The sequence below is a fragment of the Paroedura picta genome, chromosome 1 (genome assembly GCF_049243985.1).
Source record: "Paroedura picta isolate Pp20150507F chromosome 1, Ppicta_v3.0, whole genome shotgun sequence".
In the NCBI taxonomy this organism is placed as follows: domain Eukaryota; kingdom Metazoa; phylum Chordata; class Lepidosauria; order Squamata; family Gekkonidae; genus Paroedura; species Paroedura picta.
In genome coordinates this window covers 25,296,950-25,318,516 of record NC_135369.1, presented here as the reverse complement: position 1 = coordinate 25,318,516, position 21,567 = coordinate 25,296,950, and the positions used below count along the sequence as shown (strand labels likewise).

Here is a 21,567-nt window from a genome sequence, read left to right as displayed (position 1 = left end):
TGTGGGGTGGGTGAGGTTGAGAGAGCACTGATATCACTGCTCGGTTAGAACAGTTTTATTAGTGCTGTGGCGAGCCCAAGGTCACCCAGCTGGGTGCATGTTGGGGAGTGCAGAATCGAACCTGGCATGCCAGATTAGAAGTCCACACTCCTAACTGGCTCTCAGTTAATCATTCTCAGTATTCTGCCATTAATACATCTGCCCATTCATCTCCAATCGCCATATTTATTTCCTTCACTATCCCCCCCCAATTTAACCCAAATAAATGGTAACCTTATAAACTCAGCTTGTTATTTCTGTTTGGACCTGAAATCTGTTAATCATCATTATAATATATGCTAATTTATTGCCCATTCTATACCTACATGTCATAGTTGAGGAAATTCTGTTTCGCTGTATCTAAAGAAGTGTCCATACACACGAAAGCTTCTATCTTGAATAAAACTTGTCACTGGACTCAAACTTTGTTCAACAGTAACCATAACAGCCCTCTGAGATTAGAAGAGTTCATCTTTCAGGAATCCTGAAAATACTCTACAAAAACTTCTTATTCAGAAACACACAGACACAGAACAAGGATCGCCTGAAATTAACAAGAGACCCGGAAGTACCGTGTAAGAATGCAAAATTTAATGATTGATTTAAGATCACAATGGGCCTAGAGAATGCACACCTGAGAATTCTCTCTTAACATTCCCTCCATCCAACATACAAAGCAAAAGAGATTCCCTTCTTCAATAATCTGCTACAATTCCCAGACAATTACACCCTTGAATTTTGTATTAATCACTCCAGAATAAATGACCCTTTGCAGTGCTGTCACTCATAATTTCTGCCTTGGCTTATGATCCCTCATTTTGTTTATCAGGATGCACTGACAGTGGGAGAAAGATGATTGCAAGTATGTGGCCAAAAGAGTAATCTATGTTTGTAAAGTACCTTTGTATGCAGGATCACTGAGGGTGATCCTCCTTCCCATGTTGCCCCAACATCCTGCCAGCCTCTCACAACAGGGAAGACAGTGTTTCAAAAGGGAATCAAGTAAGCATGTCTGAAATTAAGGCACTTTTGTACAATACTTAGAAGTTAATGTTAAACACACCCACTGAATTCATGTATCAACCAGAGACACCGAAGGGTAAAAACAATTCCCCATAAAAAAGCAGCATAGCCACCTTCCACACATTTTCCTAATTCAAAGGAAAGATTAAACTGATGGGATACTCCTTCACAGCAAGGGCCACTTACACCTTTCCAAGATGTCGCCTCCTCCCCAGCTAGGCCACAAAGCTTTTAATTCAAATAACCAGCAGCTATACAACAGGCTAAGTTTTTGCCTTTACTGTGCATCCATGTAGCTGCACCTAATTTATTGCTGTTTGCTACAATCAACCCCGTAAGAGACCAGGAAAAAGTGGGAGGATTAGGAAAAGATGGCCACGCAACCAGAGTGGGGAAACAATGTGCATGCAGAAGCCTCCATCCAGAGAGTCAATGCTTTTCTTGGAATGTTTCTATACAGAGTAGAGTTTGCAGGGCCATACGCTGAGTGGCTGCCCAATCATTGCCACTTGTGAAAGCAATATGCCCACCCCACTTATGTCACTGCTAGGCATAGGTATCAAGGTGACTAGGCCTGACTGGCCTTGTTGCAACCGGCCACAAGCACACCCCTTCAGCACAAGTGCCCTAAAGAGTCTTATGCCAAACAGACCGATAAATCTGCAGCAGAGGTGGTGCAGGGTCAGCCAGATATCTTAAAGATGAGCTGGCTGGCTAGCTGCCTTCCTGCCCAATTTTTCTTGTTCTTCCCACAGTGTCACTCCATCGCAGGTACATACTCTCTTGGGGTTCTGGAAGAGGCCAGCAGAGCGAGCAATGATTCCACAGGCCACTCTGAAAGCAAAGAAACAGAGGGTTGGATAAGGTTGGAAAGGGCTGGGCCAGGATGGTGTGCATTCCACATTTCTCCAGTGTGCAATTCAGAAACCCCCCCCCTTTTTTTTTAAAGCAAGGTTTTAGTCCTGATTGCTGCAGAGAGAAAGCTGAATGTGTGAGCAATGTCAACTGAGGCCTCACGAGGACAGGAGCTGAACAGGACTGAAGGTTCCATGCCACATGGAGAGCTTTGCCCTTCTCCACAGCTAGCAGAAGCAAAAAATACTTAAGCAAAATAAACAACAGCAATATTTTTGGATCTTATGTGGCACAGTCTTTAGATTTCAAGCACAAAATGAAAATAAACAGTGGCATCTTAAGCACTAATAAGATAAATCTTAGCAGCACCACTTCTGTTTATTTTCACTCTAACAGACTAAAACAGCAACACCTCTGAAATTATTACACACAAATTTTGTATGGATATAGATATTTATCTTACACTTGAGCTGGAAGCAACACTATTCCATGTCTTTCCCTTCTCCAAATGCACATAAACATTTACATTTCCAAAGCTTCCTCCAGTTGCAAGAGGGAACCAGCCTGTTCCATTTTCTCATCTCCTTCCCCTCCCCAGTGGGTCCCAGCCCTTCCCACCCCATCAAACTGTAGAGTTTAGCACTTTTCAGCTTGGAAGACACAAGGAGAACACCTGGCCCAAGTCTATACCTTAATTTCTTACCTCTCGCCTGAATTGCCCGTAACTTTTGAGAGTGGGTGCCTGCCACGTCCCAAGTCATCCTCTCCTGCATCTACCACCAAGGAACGCCCAATGATGTCATAGACCTAAGAGGGAAGAACAGCAATGACTGGGACTCGTCTTGTGCCAACTGTCATCCCAGTCAAGCAGGTGATAAGCAAATTAAAAGCCCAATGGAACTCAAACAATTTGGCAGTGGAATTCCAGAGCCTGGAGTGGATATCTGTGGATTAGATCATGCAATTATAAGCCAGGCTTCACAGACATATCCTAAGCATATCATTGCCTTACAATACAAGGCCTTTGCTAAAATAATTTATCAGATGGCTCATTTGCTCTATATGGTCTCACCTTCAACTGGCTGTCTTCCATCCGAAAAGAAGCCCTTCCATCATCAGCAGCCAGGATATTCCCAAGATCCCCAGCATGCTGGAACATAGGAACACAAGACAAACCATGCTGGACCAGACCAATGGTCAATCTAGACCAGTATTCATTTGCAGCACTGTTCAGTCAGTGAAACCCACAAGCAGTGCCTAGAGGCAGCAGCTAGCACCTGTCAATCAGGAGCATTGCAACTCTGAATCCAGAGGCCCCTTTTCGCTATACCAGCTAATAGCCGACAATAGACCTGTCTTCCATAAGTCGGTCCAACTCCTTTTCAAATCCATCTAGGCCAGTGGCCACCAGCACATCTCCTGGCACTGAGGCCTGCAAATCTATATGTAGCACTCTATATGTAGCACTTCTTTTTGTTCATCTTGCGGCTATTGGCAAATTTTTATGGCAGCCCCAAGTTCTAGCATGGTGGGAAAGAGAAAAATTTCTAGCTACTGCCTACACATTGCACAGTTGTGTAGTCTAGGCATGGGAATGAATCAGCTGATGGACTAAAATTCATCACAATTTTTTTGGTGATTCGCCAAGCAATTTTTGTGAACTGAAGAATGACTATAAACTTCCACATATTCTGATGCAGTTCATGGCAGTTTTCACTCACAAAACCCCCAGCAGTTTAATTTTACTGTCTTGCAACCATTTAAGCCAAACAACTGGTAGCAAAAGACAGGAGTTTCCTGCTAAGCTTCCCTGTGAAAAGTCATGGGAAGCAGAAAGGGCTTTAAACTTTAAATGTCTCTTACACCAAAGGGTATAAACAGGATGTCAAACTGATTTGATAAGAAATGTTGGAGGTGTTATGATATTCTAGGTTCATTTTATCATATACTAGCAAGAAAGCCCATTGCAACCAGGAATGCAATGGGCGCTAGGACCAAGGGGACACCAGGAGGTGCAGATCTCTCTGTGTCTCTCTGTCTCCCTCTCCCTGCATGTCTCTCAGTGCAACTCGCAGCAGGAGCCATAGCAGGTAATTAGGGCTCGTTCTTAGGAGGGAAGCAGGGCTGGTCAGCAGCTTGGGGCAGCTCTGTCTGTGTCTCTCTCTTCCTCCCTCACAGCAGGAGCTATAGGAATTAATGAGGGCTTGTGTTTGGTCTGGCAGGGCTCTGTGTGTCTCTCTCTGTCTCTGGTGTGTCTGAGAGGAACACAGCTAGCGTTCAGGGAGGGAGGATGGGAGCTGGGGGGGCAGGGCCAAATGCTGGCTACACCGTGATTGGCCCTACTCCAACTCGGACAGCCAAACACGTTCCACCCCCCAGGCTGTTTCAGAAATATATAGAGGAACCATGGATAAGGATGGTGGCCTTATGACTCCTTTAAAAAGTTTTGGACAAAAATTCATGCTCTAATGGAAAAAATCTTGAACTTTCAGTTCCCATTGTATTCTAAATATATGTCACATTTCTCCCCCCCCCTTTAAATCTGCCTAAACAATTAAGAGAATTCTTCTTTCATGCAACAGCTGCAGCCAGACTCATTGTGGCGCAAAGATGGAAGCAACTGCCTGGACTGCTGGACATGTGGCTGGACAAAACTGGAGAATTTGTCACGATGGCAAAGCTAACTAATTTACTGGAATAAAAAACCTCCTGAGAAATATCTTGAAATTGGAATTGTTTTTTAGAATTTTTAAAAAATGTACTATGCCTTGGTTGTATCAGAAAGGTGTCTTTTAGATCTGTTTTATCGAGACTGTATTTCTCTTTGGGGGCTGAGAGAAATATCTTTAATGTATTGTAAACTTTTTCTTCTTCCTTTTCTTTTTTGTCATCAAAGTATATTAAAAACGAAACTATACCTAAACTTGAGATGGCTCGTGAACTGATATGAACTGGGTCACTTCACAAACCAAGCCTCCCGGTTCCTATGGGTCATGGTTTGGTTGTGGTTCAGCCACGAAGCATAGACCGAACTGCTAAAGCCCAGTTCATGCCCATCCCTAGAGATCTCACTCCGCATTCACTATCTTCTCCCTAAACTAAAAAACCCCAAATGCTTTAGGCATTGCCACATGGGACAAGAATTCCAGCCCTGTGATCATGACAGCTCTTCTCTCCCCCTCCCCACTCCTGTTCAATATCCTTTTTGAGCTGTGGCAATCAGAACTGTGTGCAAGATTCCAAATGAGACCATACTAGGGGCTTGTGAAGGGAGTGTTCTATATGCAGACGGGCAGCAACTTACCCTGTACAGGTCCTGTGGGCCCCCATGGCAGTTCCCATCAGGGTTGAAGTGGTCCCCACAGCTGTGTCGTGCAGAAGCAAAAGTGGGGATTTTGACACTCAGAAAGATGAACCCACCGCCCGCCCTCTGCCCCAAAGGATGATGCATGGTTCTTCTCACCTGTCACAGGAACTGGTGATGTCCCCAAATTCGTGAACGTGCAGGCCATGTGAGCCTGGCTCCAAACCATCCACGGTGCCATCAATGAGACATTTCTCTTGGGACATCTGCAAGAACCTCACCACACCCTGCACTGATCCAGGGCCTGATATTATAGCCACTGCTGCGCTGCCAAATGGCTCTACAAGGGAATGGAAAAAAAATCAAAAGAGTGTACTTCTCATTCATAGTTTCTTGAGTACAGACCACACAGCTGAAAAATCTACAGCAGCAGTAGGACTTGAACCCAGGATATACACTGCCAGATATGCACTCTCAAAAGCACAGTTATTCTCTGTAGTAATTTATTTGTTTATACTGATCACTAATTCTTGACAGAACTACAAATCCAAGAGATCATCTAAGAGAGGAAAACCCATGGTTCTTGAAAGCCTTTTTTAAAAAAAATGTAATTTTGTTGTACACATATTTGAGAAAGGGCTAATGTTGGGGAGCTCCCCCTCACTGGCAGTCTTCAAGCAAAGATTGGATACACACTTTTCTTGGATGCTTTAGGATGCTTTGGGCTGATCCTGCATTGAGCAGGGGGTTGGACTAGATGGCCTGTATGGCCCTTTCCAACTCTATGATTCTATGATTCTATGAAGCGGGCTGGGACTTACGTGGCATAGTGCCTCCCATTCCTTTTAGCACAGCCTTGCGTCCAGTGCTTTCCAAAAGGCTGTGGACTTTCTCTGTTTGGAGGCTGGTCTCTAGCAGCACACTTTGGGAATCTAGATTGACATCAAGCAGCTGGATGCCTGGAACAAAAGGAAGGCCAAGTGAGAGATGGATGCCAATGTGATGCATCTACTCTGCTGCTACCCACCCTGAGTGACTCAGAAGGGCGGGTTAGAAATAAAATGATGATGACGGTGTACACAATTTTATTGACCACCATCACTACCCCAGGTCCTACCAAATTCTTTTTCATGTCACTACAGGTTACAAAGTTTAAAAAAAAAACAGACAGAACTGAGCAACAATGTTTGCACTTGTTGTTGTTATGTGCGAAGTCGTGTCCGACCCATCGTGACCCCATGGACAATGATCCTCCAGGCCTTCCTGTCCTCTACCATTCCCCGGAGTCCATTTAAGTTCACACCGACTGCTTCAGTGACTCCATCCAGCCACCTCATTCTCTGTCGTCCCCTTCTTCTTTTGCCCTCAGTCGCTCCCAGCATTAGGCTCTTCTCCAGGGAGTCCTTCCTTCTCATGAGGTGGCCAAAGTATTTGCGTTTCATCTTCAGGATCTGGCCTTCTAAGGAGCAGTCAGGGCTGATCTCCTCTAGGACTGACCGGCTTGTTCGCCTTGCAGTCCAAGGGACTCGCAAGAGTCTTCTCCAGCACCAGAGTTCAAAAGCCTCAATTCTTTTGACGCTTGGCCTTCCTTATGGTCCAACAATGTTTGCACACATGCATATTAACCAAAAGGAATGCGCTTCCGCAGAATAGATTAGAGCAATTCATACAGGATATGTTTGCAGCTGGAGCAGAGATTCCCAACCAGGGGTCTAAAGACCCCTTCAGGGGTCTGTGGGAGCTCTGGAGGGGGTTGGCAGCCTTTCCCCTCCTGCCTTAATGGACTTGGTCACCAGCTAGGGAACTGGGCACTTCCATTGCTCTCCCTCCCACGCATGAGTGAGCTATTTTGTGGTTTCTGTGCCTGGGAGGGGGCAGAGCCTGCATGCCTACTCCCACCTTAAACCACCTTCTCTCTGCGTCCCCCTCAGTTCTCCTCTAGCCTGCCTGTAGCACAGATAGTGATGTCACTTCCTGGGGGCATAGCAGGGAGGTGTGGCTACCTGACAACTTCCAGGGCTCCTTGAAGTCTGAAAAATTATATCAGGGGCTCCTCCATGATCAAAAGGTAGGAAAAGTCCGGAAAGAAGCCTTAAGCACCGGAAAAAGCTATACTTGCTACAGATCATGCTCTTTCTCCTCTCTCTTTCATCATGTTCTTGACTGTGAAAGTTCTGGGTTACCTTGTCTAGCTGTTCTCTGAAAACATGGTGATGATGGAATAATTTATCTGTTCCTATAAAGCCTTTAAAAAGTTATTGTGCATTTTCATGCGTGTAGGAGGGGGGATCTCAGGAAAGAAAGAACACTGGCTGCATGAATGGAGCTTAGAAGAGCAAGCCCAGCCATTCACCTTACCTGGTACTTCTTGAAGAGCTGCCTGCACTGCCTCCACACAACTCTGACAGGTCATCTGGACAGCAAACTCCAGCTGCATAAAAGAGAAGCATTGCATTAGGCCAAAGTTACTGAGAAAAGTCAGCTTACAGGAAAAAATAAATATCATGAACTTATGATCTATGCATAGAACAGTATTTGCTATTCCCAGACACTATGCCAGGAGATCTAGTAAGAAATAACACTCAAACAAAAAGCAGCTTCCCACTCATAAAAAAAACTGGGCTGAATCACACAGAGGTGTTCTACTAATAGCAATGACCCCTTCCAACTCTATGATTCTATGATTCTATAAGAAAACGTTTCCTGATGCAAAAGTGAGAGCTCTGTGCTAGGGAAGGCATTGCTATCAGAGGATGGATCTGTTGGCCCTAACCACTCCAGTTCCTTGGAGCATGGGCTAGAGAGAAACAGAATGGTCAACTTTAAATATACTTAGAACAGGTATGTGACTGTATCTCTACTTGCCTTTTCATCAAAACTAAAATAAGCCTTAAGAAAGCCCTGCTGGATCAGACCAATGATCAGACCTTGACCAGCATCCTGTCTCATACAGTGGCCAACCTGTTACTCTGAAGGGCCAACAAACAGGCCATAGAGCTTGATGTTTTCCTACATTCATCACCATGGCTAATAGCCACTGACAGGCCTTTGAGGAATACAGCGCTACAAATATGACACACTCTGGTAATTAATACATTAGATCTTGGAGCTCCTTTCTGCTAATGGGAATGAGGGAAAGGCCACTGCATAACTACAAGTTTTTTGTTATATACCTTAGCAGTGTGAAGCAAAATGTCCAGATGCATTCATAGGAACAGATGTGCCTCATTATAAAGGAGTATAACAGAGTCATCCTGGTAATTGTTGTCATCAGCCATTCAGTCATGTCCAACTCTTGGCGATTTAGTTAGGAACCCAAAGGTTGAGCTGCATATATAATTTTTAAAATTTTCAAATATTTATTACACAAGGTGCACTAGTTCAACATATTAAAAACATAGTCATCATAATTTAAAAACATCACATTTCTAACTACACATGGAATAGACCAACATAGAATGTTGCTGCAACTAGTCTTTCTAATATAAAGATATCTGATTTGGAGGCCACCCTCTAAAATATGTACTTCCAGAGGCTACTACTCTCTGCTTTTGCCCAGCTCTCAGTCGGCAGTGCATTCCCACGTGTGTCAGAAAGAGCAGCACCTAACACCCAGCAAGCCCTTTGATTTTATAAATGAGTGCATTCCTCATAATAATTTGACCGCTGAGGAAGACCCCTCGGGGTCGAAACGCGCTTGGACCATTCTATGTTGGTCTATTCCATGCGTAGTTCAAAATGTGATGTTTTTAAATTCTGATGACTATGTTTTTTATATGTTGAACTAGTGCACTTTATGTAATAAATATCTGAACATTTCAAAAATTATTTATGCAGCTCAACTTTTGGATTCTTAACTTTTCTGCTTAGATTGGGTTTTGGTTTCCATTTTTGGTTTTGCATTGGGACTCTCGGCGATCCCATGGCACAGCTGTTGCCATGATTCCTGATCCCACACTACCTGGCCAGTGTCCAGTGCGATACCATCCAAGGACAGTGCCCTCCGTTGGCCTGTTCTCCTATTTCCACTGACCAATCCTAGCATAACTGCTTTCTCTATTGAGTTGGATCACATGTTATGGCACTGTAGTATTTCCTTGTTTGTGACTTTCGCTGTCCATGGAACCTGCAGAAGCTTTCTTCAACACCAGAGTTCAAATGAATCAATTCTTCTCTTGTCCAAATTTTTAATCATCCAATTTTCACAGCTATAAATGGCAACTGGAAACATGTTAGATCTATGGTAACTAATCTATATTTGATAGTCCTTGCTTTGCCATGTTCAGTTCAAGCTCATCATTGCTAAGTGACCCAGAGAAATTTGATGTTTTATTTCCATGCTGCAATCGCCACTCACATTAATTTGTGATCCAAGAAAAAATGAATTATTGAATGTATTCAATCTCTTCACCATCAATTGTTATTATGACATGTCTGTTTTTTTGCAGTGGTCATTATTTTTGTCTTTTTAGTGTTTAAGAAAAGGCCAGATTTCTTACTTACTTCATTGACCTTTGATAATGATGTTATCCGTTCACTCGTGTCTGACCCGTGGCGATCCTATAGGAAAGTTTGCGCCATACGTTTCTGTCAATGACTGCTTCTTTTAGTTGGTTCATGGTCATCCCTATATTGGCTTTGATCGTGTTGAGTCAGTGGATCCTTTGGCAACCACATTTCCTTTTGCCGCTGACCATGCCGAGCATTAATTATTTTTCTAATGAGTTTGATCACATGATGTGTCCAAAGTAAGTGAGCTTTAGCCGTAATATCTTCTATTCTAATGACATAGTTGGTTTGCTCCTCTCTAAAACTATCTTGTTGGTAACTTTGGCTGTCCATGGTATTTGCAGCATTTGTCTCCAACACCATAATTCAAAAGCATCTATTTTCCTCCTGTCTTCTTTCTTCATGGTCCAGCTTTCGCATCCATAGCTTGTTATGGGGAAGACAATGTTGTTGACTAGCAGGCACTTTGTATTAATATCTTTAATTTTCCATATTCGGTTCATGCTTAACATTGCATTCCACCCCAGCGTTATTCGCCATTTGATTTCATTTACCTTTATCACAACCTTATTACATCCATACCTCTTACATAAATCACCATGTACATATCTGAACTATACACGTGAAATGCAGTCCACCAAGAGTGGATTGAGACCTACCAGGTGCCTGATGATCACATCCTGTTTTTGTGCACTCAGACAGGTAGCCACACTGAGTTATCAAACCCACTGCAAATCATGAGGGACACAAATCTAACCCCCCCACACCTGTCTATCAGGGGTTTGGTTGGAAGCTAGCAGCAACCTCTAATTATAACGTATCTATCATACTACAGTACCCTTCCTCCAAGGAGTCCAGGGTGGTACACATGAAGTTTTCTTTCCCATTTTGCCCTTACAACACCCCTGGGAGGTAGATTAGACTGAGAGCGAGAATGACCAAGCCAAGGTTCACACAATTACCTTCATGGCCGAGTCTGATTTTGAATCTGGCTCCCTACTCATGTCATTCCACTTTCCTCCAAGCGCATGTGCTGTTTGCCTTCTCACTGTGTAAAGCCCACCCCTCTCTCTTTTTAACCACAGCCCCCATTCTTTGAACAGATGCATGATCTTTGCCCACTTGTTCTCCTGCATCTAAAGGTCACCGGAAGAGGGTTAAGACTTGCACGGTCTGCCTTTGATTTTCTATGATTCATGGATACAGCCTACATTTATATCATAGAAGCGGATCATCCAGGTTTCCCAACATGTAACACATAACTGAAACATAAGAGCCTTGCGCAAGTTTCACCCAGCCAATTATTCTTTACAAGAATCTCCAACACCAGAAACTGGCTAGTAGTTGACATGTTGTTGTTGTTTTTCTTTTCTGCTTACCTTTATGTTAGCCCATTGCTTAATGTCTTTCACCTCCGGGGGAGGCGATTTTGCTGGCTAGCTCTGCTTCAGCGGAGCTACTTCCACCTGCCGCAGGACGCATAAAGCCTACAGGCCAAATCTCTCGTCCACCTACAGCCTTTCCCCTCAGACCCCCCTGTCATCAGATCTCTCTTCCCAACCGGGTTTCCTCACTAACAAAGAGTGCAACTTTTTCCCTGAAAAGTTTCCTATGCGTTTTTCTAAATTATTCCTGCGCTTTTAACGGCTCCTCAGCAGGCAGAAATCCAACAGTAATTCCCCAACACATAAAGCTTCACCTATTGAATTGCTACCTACTCTGCATCTGCCAGAAAGCCAATCCCCAGGGGAATAAATAATTTGCAGTTTTAGTGCCCTCCGTAGGGATAATTTGGGGGCGGGGCGGGGGAACGTCTCTCCTCACCCGACACCTGACACCGCCAGCCCCTCCAGAAGCCGCCTCCATTTCGTAGCACCTTCCTTTCCTAATGAGAAACGTTCCCCGCCCGGACTCCTTTCAACAGGACACACAACATCAAGAGATCGGAAATCCGGTCTGAGAGACAATATTGTCACGCCCGTCTCTATGATCTTCCTTTTTCCGGAAGGCGGATCGATGACGTGTAGTCCCGCCCACTCTCCGCGAGCGGAACCTGAGCGGTCCCGTCGCTACATTAGATCTACGGAAACAAGAGTCACGCGTCCAGCGTTCCGTCCGGAAACCAGCCGGCTCAGCCGCTTGCAGAGCACCGTTCCTATGGCTACCGCTGTATACGTTGGCAAGCCCAGCTTCCCGCCTTCGCTATGGCGCATTCCCTCTCGCTTTCCAACCGTGGGCTGTACGCCCTGGAAGACACAGAGCAGGCGACTCAGAAGCTGCACAGCCAATACCAGCGCATCCTGGCTCCGCTGTCCCTCTTTCCCGCTTCCAATAGTCGGCTGAGGTTACCGGTTCTGAAAGAGACCTCCTCGTCTTCGCCTTCTGTGCAGAAGCCCCTTGTGCCCCACTCCCAGGCAGCCCTCCTGCAGCTGGTCAAAGGGCGCATGGAGTTAGGGCTAGAGTGGGAGACCGTCTGCACTACAGCACAGAGCGTCTTTCAGGATGTCATCCTGGCCGAAGTGAAATGCATCTGGAAAGATGTCCAGCATGTATTGTATGACCCAGCCTTCACTCCTCAGATAAACCGAGAGATCTACCAGAACCTAGTGGCCTACATTGGCTTGGTATGCCAGCATCTCTACCTTCACTATCTGTGCCTCATGGAACACTCCCGATCCCTGGGTGTTTTCACTGACTGTGCCAATCTCACACGCTTTGCTGCTCAGCTCTCTCTGGACTGCTCCACCTTCCTCAAAGTGTCTGCTGTCCAACATCGCCTGGTGATGGAAATGAAGACCCCACAACACCGAAGGAAAAGCGTGAGGGTCTCCATTCACTCCATGGGGTGCCACTTGGGATTCACTATTAGCTACTTCATCAAGCTCATCAAACCTCATCTGCCATCACTGAGGCAGAAAATAGCAAGAGACATAAAGGAGTTGGAAGAGTTGCCCCCATTGGATTTAAAAAAAATTAAGCATTTACTTCCAGTGTCAAGACCGGCTGTTCCCAGGAAACGAATGGTGTGTGCTGAAATCACACCTTGTCCACCTATCCCTAGCCCAGGAGCTAAGACTAAGCGAGAACGCACTCATCAGCCCATCAAGAGGAGCAAGTCTCTGCCCAACATGCGTGTTGGGCAGCTCCTAGCAGATGAACTTGGAATTGATTTATTTATTCGTCCTCTTACCCCTGATCTGCCTACTCACTATGCAGAGCCTACAGAAGATGGTGAACTCAAGGTGTCAAAGAACCTAGCTGAAGATCTCCGGAGGCTGGTGCAAGGTTCCGTCCTGAAAAGCAGCCATCGGAGAGCTGAACTGGATGAGGAGGCTGAGCTTCCTCCCCTCATTAAAGCCCTGACATGGCGCAAGTCTAATGAAGTCCATTGCGAGCAGCTCCAGAGGATACTTTGTTCCCTACAGCAGGAACACAAAAGTGAGAAGGAGCGGAGAAACACCATCATTTCTGCACGAGCCAGTCATCCTCAAGCTGCCACAATGAATATTACCATTCACAACAGAGTGGTGGTGAAGGCAGCAGATTTACAGGTATCCGAAAGAACTTACTTTGAAACTGTGGCCATAAAGAAACACACAGCAGTATACAATCACCTGCTGGGGGAAATAGACATTACTACCCTCAGAACTTTGGATGCAAGTCTTTTTGCTGGGGAAGAAGTCAAGAAGATATACATGGACCTAATGAACACCATCCCAAAAGACTACCAGAGGTTTGATGTAGGGGCCTTGATAGAGCCCGCTGCAACTGACATAGAACTATCTGCCTGCTTTGCTTCTTCAACACTGACCAGGAGAAAAAATGAGCAGGTCATCAACAAAGAGCTGAGTAAAATTCTGCCGGCTGGACCATTCATTCTTGAGGAAGTAATAGACACAATCACTACCCCCAATCTACCTGTCAGAAAGAACTTATCCAAAAAACAGCGTGCCTCTTGGCTCAAATGGTGGAAGGCAACCTTCAACGTTGATGATTACCTGAAATATATCAGTACAAAGGATTCAGACTATTTACAAGTGATATTTCATTTGTATGACTATGACAAAGAAGAGCAGATGCAGGAGAAGGAGCAGGAGGAGCACCCTGTATTAGATGAAAGTGAAATAAAAAAACAGGAGGCAGTGAAAAGAGAAGAGAGAAAGAAAGCTGCAGCACTACAGTCTAAGAAGGAAGAATACCAGTCTGGGGAATGGAACTTCAACACCATCTTGATGGAGGGATTAGGAACTTTTATTGGCTATGAACACAAAACGGAGGAGCTCAAGGTCTTCCAAAGAAGACTGGAAAGACTGTGGACAGTTCTACATTTCACTGAACAGGAGAGGCTGGATATGGCAATTAAATACAGTTCCAAAAAATATTACTTGCTGCTTCCAAACATGCTCCGATCTTGGGAGATAGCAGCACAGTGTATCCAAGACCGGGAGCTCTTGTTGTCTGAACTGGAAAGCTTTGAACAAAGTGCTTCAGATCCAAACCGCTTCTTCAACAGGGCTACCAGGTCTGTTGTGTTGCGAATGAAAGAATCCAGAATCAGGAACCACCTGTACTCTGAGTTGTCCAGGTATGATTCTGAGCTCTGTGTCATCTTGAATCACATCAAAGAGACATTCAAGGACATTGTGACTTTCAAGGGACGCCCATACATGGAGAAGATGGAATGGGACATAGTCGAGATGCTGTACTGGTTGCAACAGGAGCGGCGTGCTAGCAACATGAAGAAAGTAGTCCAGAGAGGCAAGGAGCACTGGAAATTGACCCCTCTTACTTAGACTTGCATCATGGCCCACTTTCTTGTTCCTCAGTGATCCATCAAGAGACAATTTCAGGGCTTTTCTGTGTATATGCCAAATTCATTCATAGTTTTTCTACCAGGGTTTTCTTCAGCCAGGTAGCACAACCAAACAATGTTAATGTAATAAAAATATTTTTAATCAAACCCCAGCAGCTAATTCATACTTTCCTTTGTTTATTGCATTCCTCAAGGGCTCAGGGCAGCTTACAAAAGGATTAAAGACATAAAGAATTAAATATAGATTATTAGGTTTTAATTCATAAGAAATCTTTAAACAGCCCCGTGGCGCAGAGCGCCACGGACTGAATAAAGCAGTAAGGGCACTGTGGGAGGAGTTAGGGCGGGCCCTGTCCAGGATAAAAACTCGGAGGGGCCAATCAGGGGCCGCGAAGCGGCTCCTGATTGGCCCCTCCAAGTGTCCATCCCGCCCGAAGCAGGCAACGGGCCATCCCGCCCAAAGCAGGCAGCCAAGTGTCCATCCCGCCCGAAGCAGGCAAAGCAGGCCATTGCCTGCTTCACCCGCACAGCGACAGGTGAGCGGTCGGCCGCGCCGCCTTCTCCCGGCCGCCGGAGCGGCCTCGCAGCATAGTAGACGCCGCGAGGCCGCTCCGCCGGCCGGGAGAAGGCTTGGGAGAGCCTCGGGGGCGGGTGGCCATGGCGGCCTTCTCTCGGCTGGCGGAGCCGCTCCGCCGGCCGAGGGAAGGCTTGGGAGAGCCTCGGCCCATGGGTGGCCCTGGCCGCCTTCTGCTGGCAGGTGGGGCTAGCCGCGTCAAGCCCCAGCACAACGGAGCCCCCTGCATCAGGATACACGCCGCCTCTATCAAGAAAATGGCCGCCAGCCAGAAGACGCCGCAACCGGTAAGCCACCTTTTACTCTGCCCCAGCCTCCTAGCGCCCAATGTATTTAGGATACAATGGGCTTTTTTACTAGTATAAATATAAAATAATTAAACCAATTTCAAACTGCTGCCTTTCCCAAATAAAAAACGTGACAGAGATCCCTGCTCAAGGTGTCAGTGAGCATACTGAGCCCCCACACAGAATAATAGAATTGGAAGGGTCCTCATGGGTCATCTAGTCCAACCCCCTGCACTTTGCAGGACACTCACATCCCAATTGCTCATCTACTGTAACCTGCCACCCCTTTGCCTTCACAGAATCAGCCTCTCCGTCAGATGGCTATCTAGCCTCTGTTTAAAAATTTCCAAAGATGGAGAACCCACCACCTCCCTAGGAAGCCTGTTCCACTGAGAAACCGCTCTGTCAGGAACTTCTTCCAGATGTTTAGATGGAATTTCTTTTGAATTACTTTCATCCCACTATGTGAATGGGTTGTAGACAGGGAGGCCAGCAAACTAAAAAGTTGTTTCTAGGCCTCAACCATAGGCCTGCCGGAACAGTTCTGTCTTGCAAGCTCTGTGAAATGGTTTAAAGTCTGGTAGGCCCCTGACCTCACTGGCATGGTATTCTGCTGGGGCTGAAAAAGCTCTGGCCCAAGTTGAGGCCAATTTAACATTCCTGGAGCTGGGGATCCTAAGTACAGCGTGTTGCATGGATTGCAGTGGCTAGTTCAGATGCTGACAGGTATGGTGCAAATTGCCATGCCTGTCAGAGGAAGTAGGAGGCCTGGCAGGTTCATTATTGTTAAGGAGGCATCCAAAATCACACCCAGGCTCCCATCACAGCTGTCAATTGGACCTGTCAAGAGCTAGAAGTTGCACCACCTCACGTATGGCATGCTGATTCAGCTAGAGGACCTCCATCTTAGCTGGATTTAACTTCAGCCAACTCCATTTGAGCCAATCCACTTTATTGTCAGAGGGAGGGAAACTGAAAACAGGCAGGTTCTAGTGGGCTTCATAAAGCAGGCGCAAACTGTGCAGGAGGCTGAGAATGGATTCAGATAAACCATAATGAGTGGAAATTGTCCATCTGAATGTTCAATTTCATTTGATTTTGATTTATTAATATATAGAACTACCCCTCTTGGCACAGCTGTTTTGGGGAGGTGTACAACAATTTAAAAACAGCAGTTGGCATCCTTTTATTCCCAGGCCCAATAAGAAATACTCCACTCATCTAGACTGTTACGGGGGAGGGAGCTCCTAGAAGTTCCTTGTAGCCCAGCTTCAACCAAATGTCCAGCAGAAGAGCTCTGTCTTCCAGGATCTGTGGAACTCGATGAAGTCCAACAGGGCCCGCATCTCTTCTGGGAGCTCGCTCACCAGATGGGGGCAAGTACTGAAAGGCCCTGACCCTGGTGGAGGCCAGGCAAACCTCTCTTGGGCCAGGGGCTACTAGCGTATTAGAACCGATGGAGCATAATACTCTTTGAGGGGCATGTTCAGAAAGGCGGTCCCTCAGGTACACCAGCCTGGACTGCAAATGGTCTTAAAGGTCAAAAATAGCACCTTGAGCCTAATCCAGTATTCCATTGGGAGCCAATGCAGCTATCTGAGCACAGGGCATTTATGAGTGTTCTGGTGAGGACTCTGGCATCTGTATTTTGGACCAGCTGTAACTTCCGGAGTAGGGACAAGGGAAGGCCCGCATAGATTGAGTTACAGGTCTAATGCAAAAGCAGAAGTGGTGTCAAGAGAACATGCCATCTCTATATCAATCAGTCTGACAGTTTAAGTGTCACCCTTTGCTCTGTTGCAGTCCCACGGGAGAATAGCAAGATCAACCACCATGCAGGAGGGTATCAGCTTATTCCATACCAAACTGATTTAAGCATCTCTCTTCCTACAGCAGCCTTTCTCTTGGGAGTTGGTTTACGGAATAGAGGCAGACAATATGCATTGATATGACCAAGTAACCCCACCATGGATTTCTTCCAGAGACAATCCAGCCCTGAAGGCATATGTAGAATGTGTAGAGATACAAATGGGGTACTCTAGGCAGAGTATGCTAGTATAACTCTTTCAGGGACCACTAATATTGTCTACTTGTTCCACACTTTATCTAAATAAAAGAGTAGGAACTTGCAAACATTTAATGTGTGCAATGTGCTCTCTGCTTCCAAGGTCATTGTGTGTGTGTGTGGGGGGGGGAGAGTTGGAAGGAAGACCTCCTCACTTAGGTGAAAATTAGATACTCCTGTAGGTAAAGAACTAGAAGAGTTGTTTTTTGAAACTAGTAGTTTTTAAAACTAGAAGAGTTGTTTTTTATAACGCACTTTCTACTATTTGAAGGAGTCTCAAAATGGCTTACAATTGCCTTCCTCTCCCCACCAGAGACACCCCTGTGGTGGGGCTGAATGAGAATTGTGACTAGCCCAAGGTCACCCAGCTAGCTGCATGTGAAGTAAGGAATCAAACCCAGTTCTCTGGGTTAGAGTCCACTGTTCTTAACCACTACACCATCTTGATGCAATGGCAAATAAAGAGGGTCACAAGATAAGGCAGCAAGTTCTCCACCCTCTGGTTCAAAATAATGGCCATTGAAGAAGATGTCTTATGTCAGGCTTTCTCAAACAAGGTTTCATGAAACCCTTACTGTTCCTGGAAGGGTTTCCTCAATGAATGGGAGTTAATTTTTTACACATTTTTTAAATTTGTTAGTTATCAACTGATATTAATATGTGATCTTGTTGACCTGCCCGCACAAATGAGGGGCCTGAGGGAAGTGGGAAGGGGAGGGGCCTTGGGTTGGCATCTACACAGCTATGCTTCTCATATTCTGCATGATCATGCCACTTCTGGGGCTTCTCGAAACCTGAAGAATGTTTTAGGTGTTTCTCAATGGTAAAAAAACAAGAAAGAATATCTTATATGAAAGAAGAGACTGGAAAAACTACCATGGTTTAAATGGCTAATAGGTCAACACTGACAGAACCCCTCAGCCAAACCATCATGCAGAGCTGCTGACCTTTGGGGAAATGGTGGCAATCTATATGTGGGAGAAACTCATCTGAGACAGGCAATGAAGCAGCCTGTCACCAACCTTCCTAATAAAGGGATCATGCCCTCCTTGACAAATATGGTACTACAAGGATGTAGTGTGCTCCATCTCCTTGGAAGTCCTATTAGGGCATCCAATCCATTGAAAACTCGAAAGCACACTCAATGCACTCCAAATCTCTTGGTGCCCCGGAATAGAATTGGGTACATTCCACATTGCATTTTGTACAAAATGATCTATGCCTGGGGTGCCCCTTATATGGAAGATAGGCATCAGGTAGTGGTTTGTTATTGGCTACTCTCGTGTGTGATGGACATCCCTTTTTCAGGTGTCAATGAGCATACAGAGTTCCCCCACTATGTGAGTGGCAAAGACAAAGATGGGTCTCTGTGGCTTTATGTCATCATCTCCAGGGCTCTGATGCTGTCTGTGGACAGGAGGATTCATGATCCTTGAAGCAAGTCTGTTTAAAAAGGGTATAATCAATAGCCCTGAACTTCATCTATAAGAACCTTAGATTCAGAACCAGACAAAGTAACCTGTGAGACACCATTAGCACACTGCATTTCCCAGCTAGACGGCGAGGCATCAGTGAAGGTATCGATGTCATGGGGAACTACTTTAAAGGTGTCCCATTTTTAAAGTTTAGATGCAATGGTGTGTCAGAGATCTGTGGAATGGTCTAGGAATGAGGGGTGTCATCCAATGGAGATCCCTTAAGAATTCAGATTTCAGAATCATGGAAGGGGCCACACAGGCCATCTAGTCCAACCCTCTGATCAACACAGGATCAGCCCAAAGCATCCAAGAAAAGTGTGTATCCAACCTTTGCTTGAAGAGGGGGAGCACCTCCTTAGGCAGCCTATTCCACTGCTGAACTACTCTGCGAAAAATTTTTTCCCTGATATCTAGCCTATATCGTTGTAGTTTAAACCCATTACTGCGCGTCCTTTCCTCTGCAGCCAACGGAAACAGCATCCTGCCCTCCTCTAAGTGACCTTTCAAATACTTAAAGAGGGCTATCATGTCCCCTCTCAACCTCCTTTTCTCCAGGCTGAACATTCCCAAGTCCCTCGACCTATCTTCATAGGGCTTGGTCTCTTGGCCCCAGATCATCCTTGTTGCTCTCCTCTGTACCCTTTCAATTTTATCGACGTCCTTCTTGAAGTGAGGCCTCCAGAACTGCACACAGTACTCCAGGTGTGGTCTGACCAGTGCCGTATACAATGGGACTATGACATCTTGTGATTTTGATGTGATGCCCCTGTTGATACAGCCCAAAACGGCATTTGCCTTTTTTACCGTTGCATCACACTGCCTGCTCATGTTTAGCTTACAATCCACAAGTAAACCAAGGTCTCGTTCCTGAACCAGTTTTGCAGCAGCCTCATACTTTTGCAAAAGGCATTGAAGCCATAGCAGAGGCCACATGTTCCAGCCTTGCTCAACATTTCTTCCATTGAGAACCCCCTGGAAGTTCAGGCTTCCGAGAAGCCCCAGAACTGGCATGATCCTGCAGAATAAGGTTGGGAAACATAGATGTGTATATGCCCACCCAGGGTCCCCCTCCTTCACACATCCTCCAGGCCCATCACTGTACATTGGGGTGGGGGTCAACAAGATAACATATGCTAATATCATTTGATAGCTCTTTAACTCCATAGGCCATTTTTTTTTGGGGGGGGGGGAGGTCAACATGACTATATGGTCATATCACTGGATATTTTTTAAAAATTAAAACATTTAACTCCCACCCATTTGGGAAACCCTTCCAGGGCCACCAAGAAACCCCAGGGTTCCACAAAACCCTAGTTGAGGAAGCCTGCAATAATCTTTGGATCCACTTAGAACCTTTGACTTCAGAATCTACTTATCAGGGAGACAATGTCAGTAGCCATTCATTGGCTAGTGTTGCAAAGCCAGTTGTGGAATGTATATGGATTCTAATAATTCCATGTATCTATCAGGATTGCACAGACATTTCTCCTAAGGAACCCCAATTTGGTCAGCATGCCTATGGATTCAAGGTGTGACATGGACTCTGCCCCAAGTAGCCATTCATCCAGTAGGAATACACCAGTCTGAGGTGAGCCAACACAACTACAGAACATTTCATGAATATAGGTCAGGCCCTGGGTTTCCTGAATGGGTGGGAGTTAATTTTAGTATGTTTTTAAAATTTTCTAGAACATTTATCGGATATGACCATATGCGGTCATGTCAAACCCCCCCATGGCCAATGATGGGCTTGTGGGGGGGGGGCAAAGAAAGGGGACCTAGGTAGGCATGTACACAGCTATGCTTCCCAACAATATTCTGTACAATCATCATGCCATTTCTGGGGTTTCTTGAAGCCTGAAGAATGTTTCAGGGGCTTCTCAATGGTAAAGAAGTTGAGAAAAGCTGTTCTAGGTGATGACATAAGCTAAATGGCAATATATATTCATAATGAACTTCACTATGGAAACACAAGAACCTTGCAGTGTTGGGGTGTACTCTGATGTGAAAGGAGACACCCTTAAGGTTGATTATGGCAAAAATAAGTCTTGGGATAGCAGAGGTCATTCTCCTTTTCCTCTGTAGCTGTGGTAAATACACGGTTTCAGTTTGCTGAGCAATTCTCTCGGTGACAGCAAAAAGAACCAAGAGTCCTCACTCCTTCCACATCATGCAACTTTGGGGTGGGAATGTCAGCCTGCTCTGTGAGGCAGAGCACTCTTGGGATCTAGAATCATTGTTTTATAGTTGCCTCATTCACATGTGTGCCTGTACAGAAGCCACAAAGATGAACATTTGCTCAAGCTAATCTAGACAGCATCCTAAAAAGCAGAGACATCACCCTGCCAACAAAAGTGCATCTAGTCAAGGCTACGGTCTTCCCAGTTGCAATGTATGGCTGTGAAAGTTGGACCATAAGGAAGGCCGAGCGTCAAAGAACTGAGGCTTTTGAACTCTGGTGCTGGAGAAGACTCTTGCGAGTCCCTTGGACTGCAAGGCGAACAAACCGGTCAGTCCTAGAAGAGATCAGCCCTGACTACTCCTTAGAAGGCCAGATCCTGAAGACAAAACTCAAATACTTTGGTCATGAGAAGAAAGGACTCCCTGGAGAAGAGCCTAA

The 21,567-nt window shown here is 45.5% G+C and overlaps 2 protein-coding genes across 6 annotated transcripts; one reads left to right on the top strand and one right to left on the bottom strand.

The window, feature by feature from the left end:
- Positions 1 to 608: 608 nt before the first annotated feature.
- Positions 609 to 11,683, bottom strand: CCS (copper chaperone for superoxide dismutase). Of its 5 annotated transcripts, none has more exons than XM_077329069.1 (8): positions 11,555 to 11,683; positions 7,580 to 7,652; positions 6,043 to 6,180; positions 5,381 to 5,561; positions 5,222 to 5,282; positions 2,990 to 3,067; positions 2,621 to 2,724; positions 609 to 1,896 (listed from the first exon to the last, which is right to left on the bottom strand). In XM_077329069.1, exons 1-8 carry the CDS (start codon positions 11,594 to 11,596, stop codon positions 1,758 to 1,760), a joined length of 816 nt encoding a protein of 271 aa, XP_077185184.1. In that variant the 5' UTR covers positions 11,597 to 11,683; the 3' UTR covers positions 609 to 1,757. The 5 variants fall into 5 exon arrangements, with proteins under 5 accessions (XP_077185184.1, XP_077185212.1, XP_077185201.1 ...); XM_077329097.1 differs by having other exon boundaries at positions 11,449 to 11,574; XM_077329086.1 differs by lacking the exon at positions 11,555 to 11,683 and adding an exon at positions 11,110 to 11,437.
- A 124-nt stretch (positions 11,684 to 11,807) lies between these two features.
- On the top strand, positions 11,808 to 14,690 carry CCDC87 (coiled-coil domain containing 87). The gene has a single exon (XM_077329061.1). The coding sequence runs from the start codon at positions 11,935 to 11,937 to the stop codon at positions 14,521 to 14,523; it is 2,589 nt and encodes an 862-aa protein (XP_077185176.1). The 5' UTR covers positions 11,808 to 11,934; the 3' UTR covers positions 14,524 to 14,690.
- Positions 14,691 to 21,567: the final 6,877 nt, after the last annotated feature.

Excerpts from the sequence above, each read along its gene's own strand:
- CCS (XM_077329069.1), bottom strand. The coding sequence starts at position 11,596 with ATGGAGGCGGCTTCTGGAGGGGCTGGCGGTGTCAGGTGTCGG. Across the intron at positions 6,181-7,579 it reads AGCTCTTCAAGAAGTACCAG|GCATCCAGCTGCTTGATGTC; the intron begins GTAAGGTGAATG and ends CTTTTGTTCCAG. Across the intron at positions 3,068-5,221 it reads GCCCACAGGACCTGTACAGG|CATGCTGGGGATCTTGGGAA; the intron begins GTAAGTTGCTGC and ends CCTATGTTCCAG.
- CCDC87 (XM_077329061.1), top strand. The coding sequence starts at position 11,935 with ATGGCGCATTCCCTCTCGCTTTCCAACCGTGGGCTGTACGCCCTGGAA.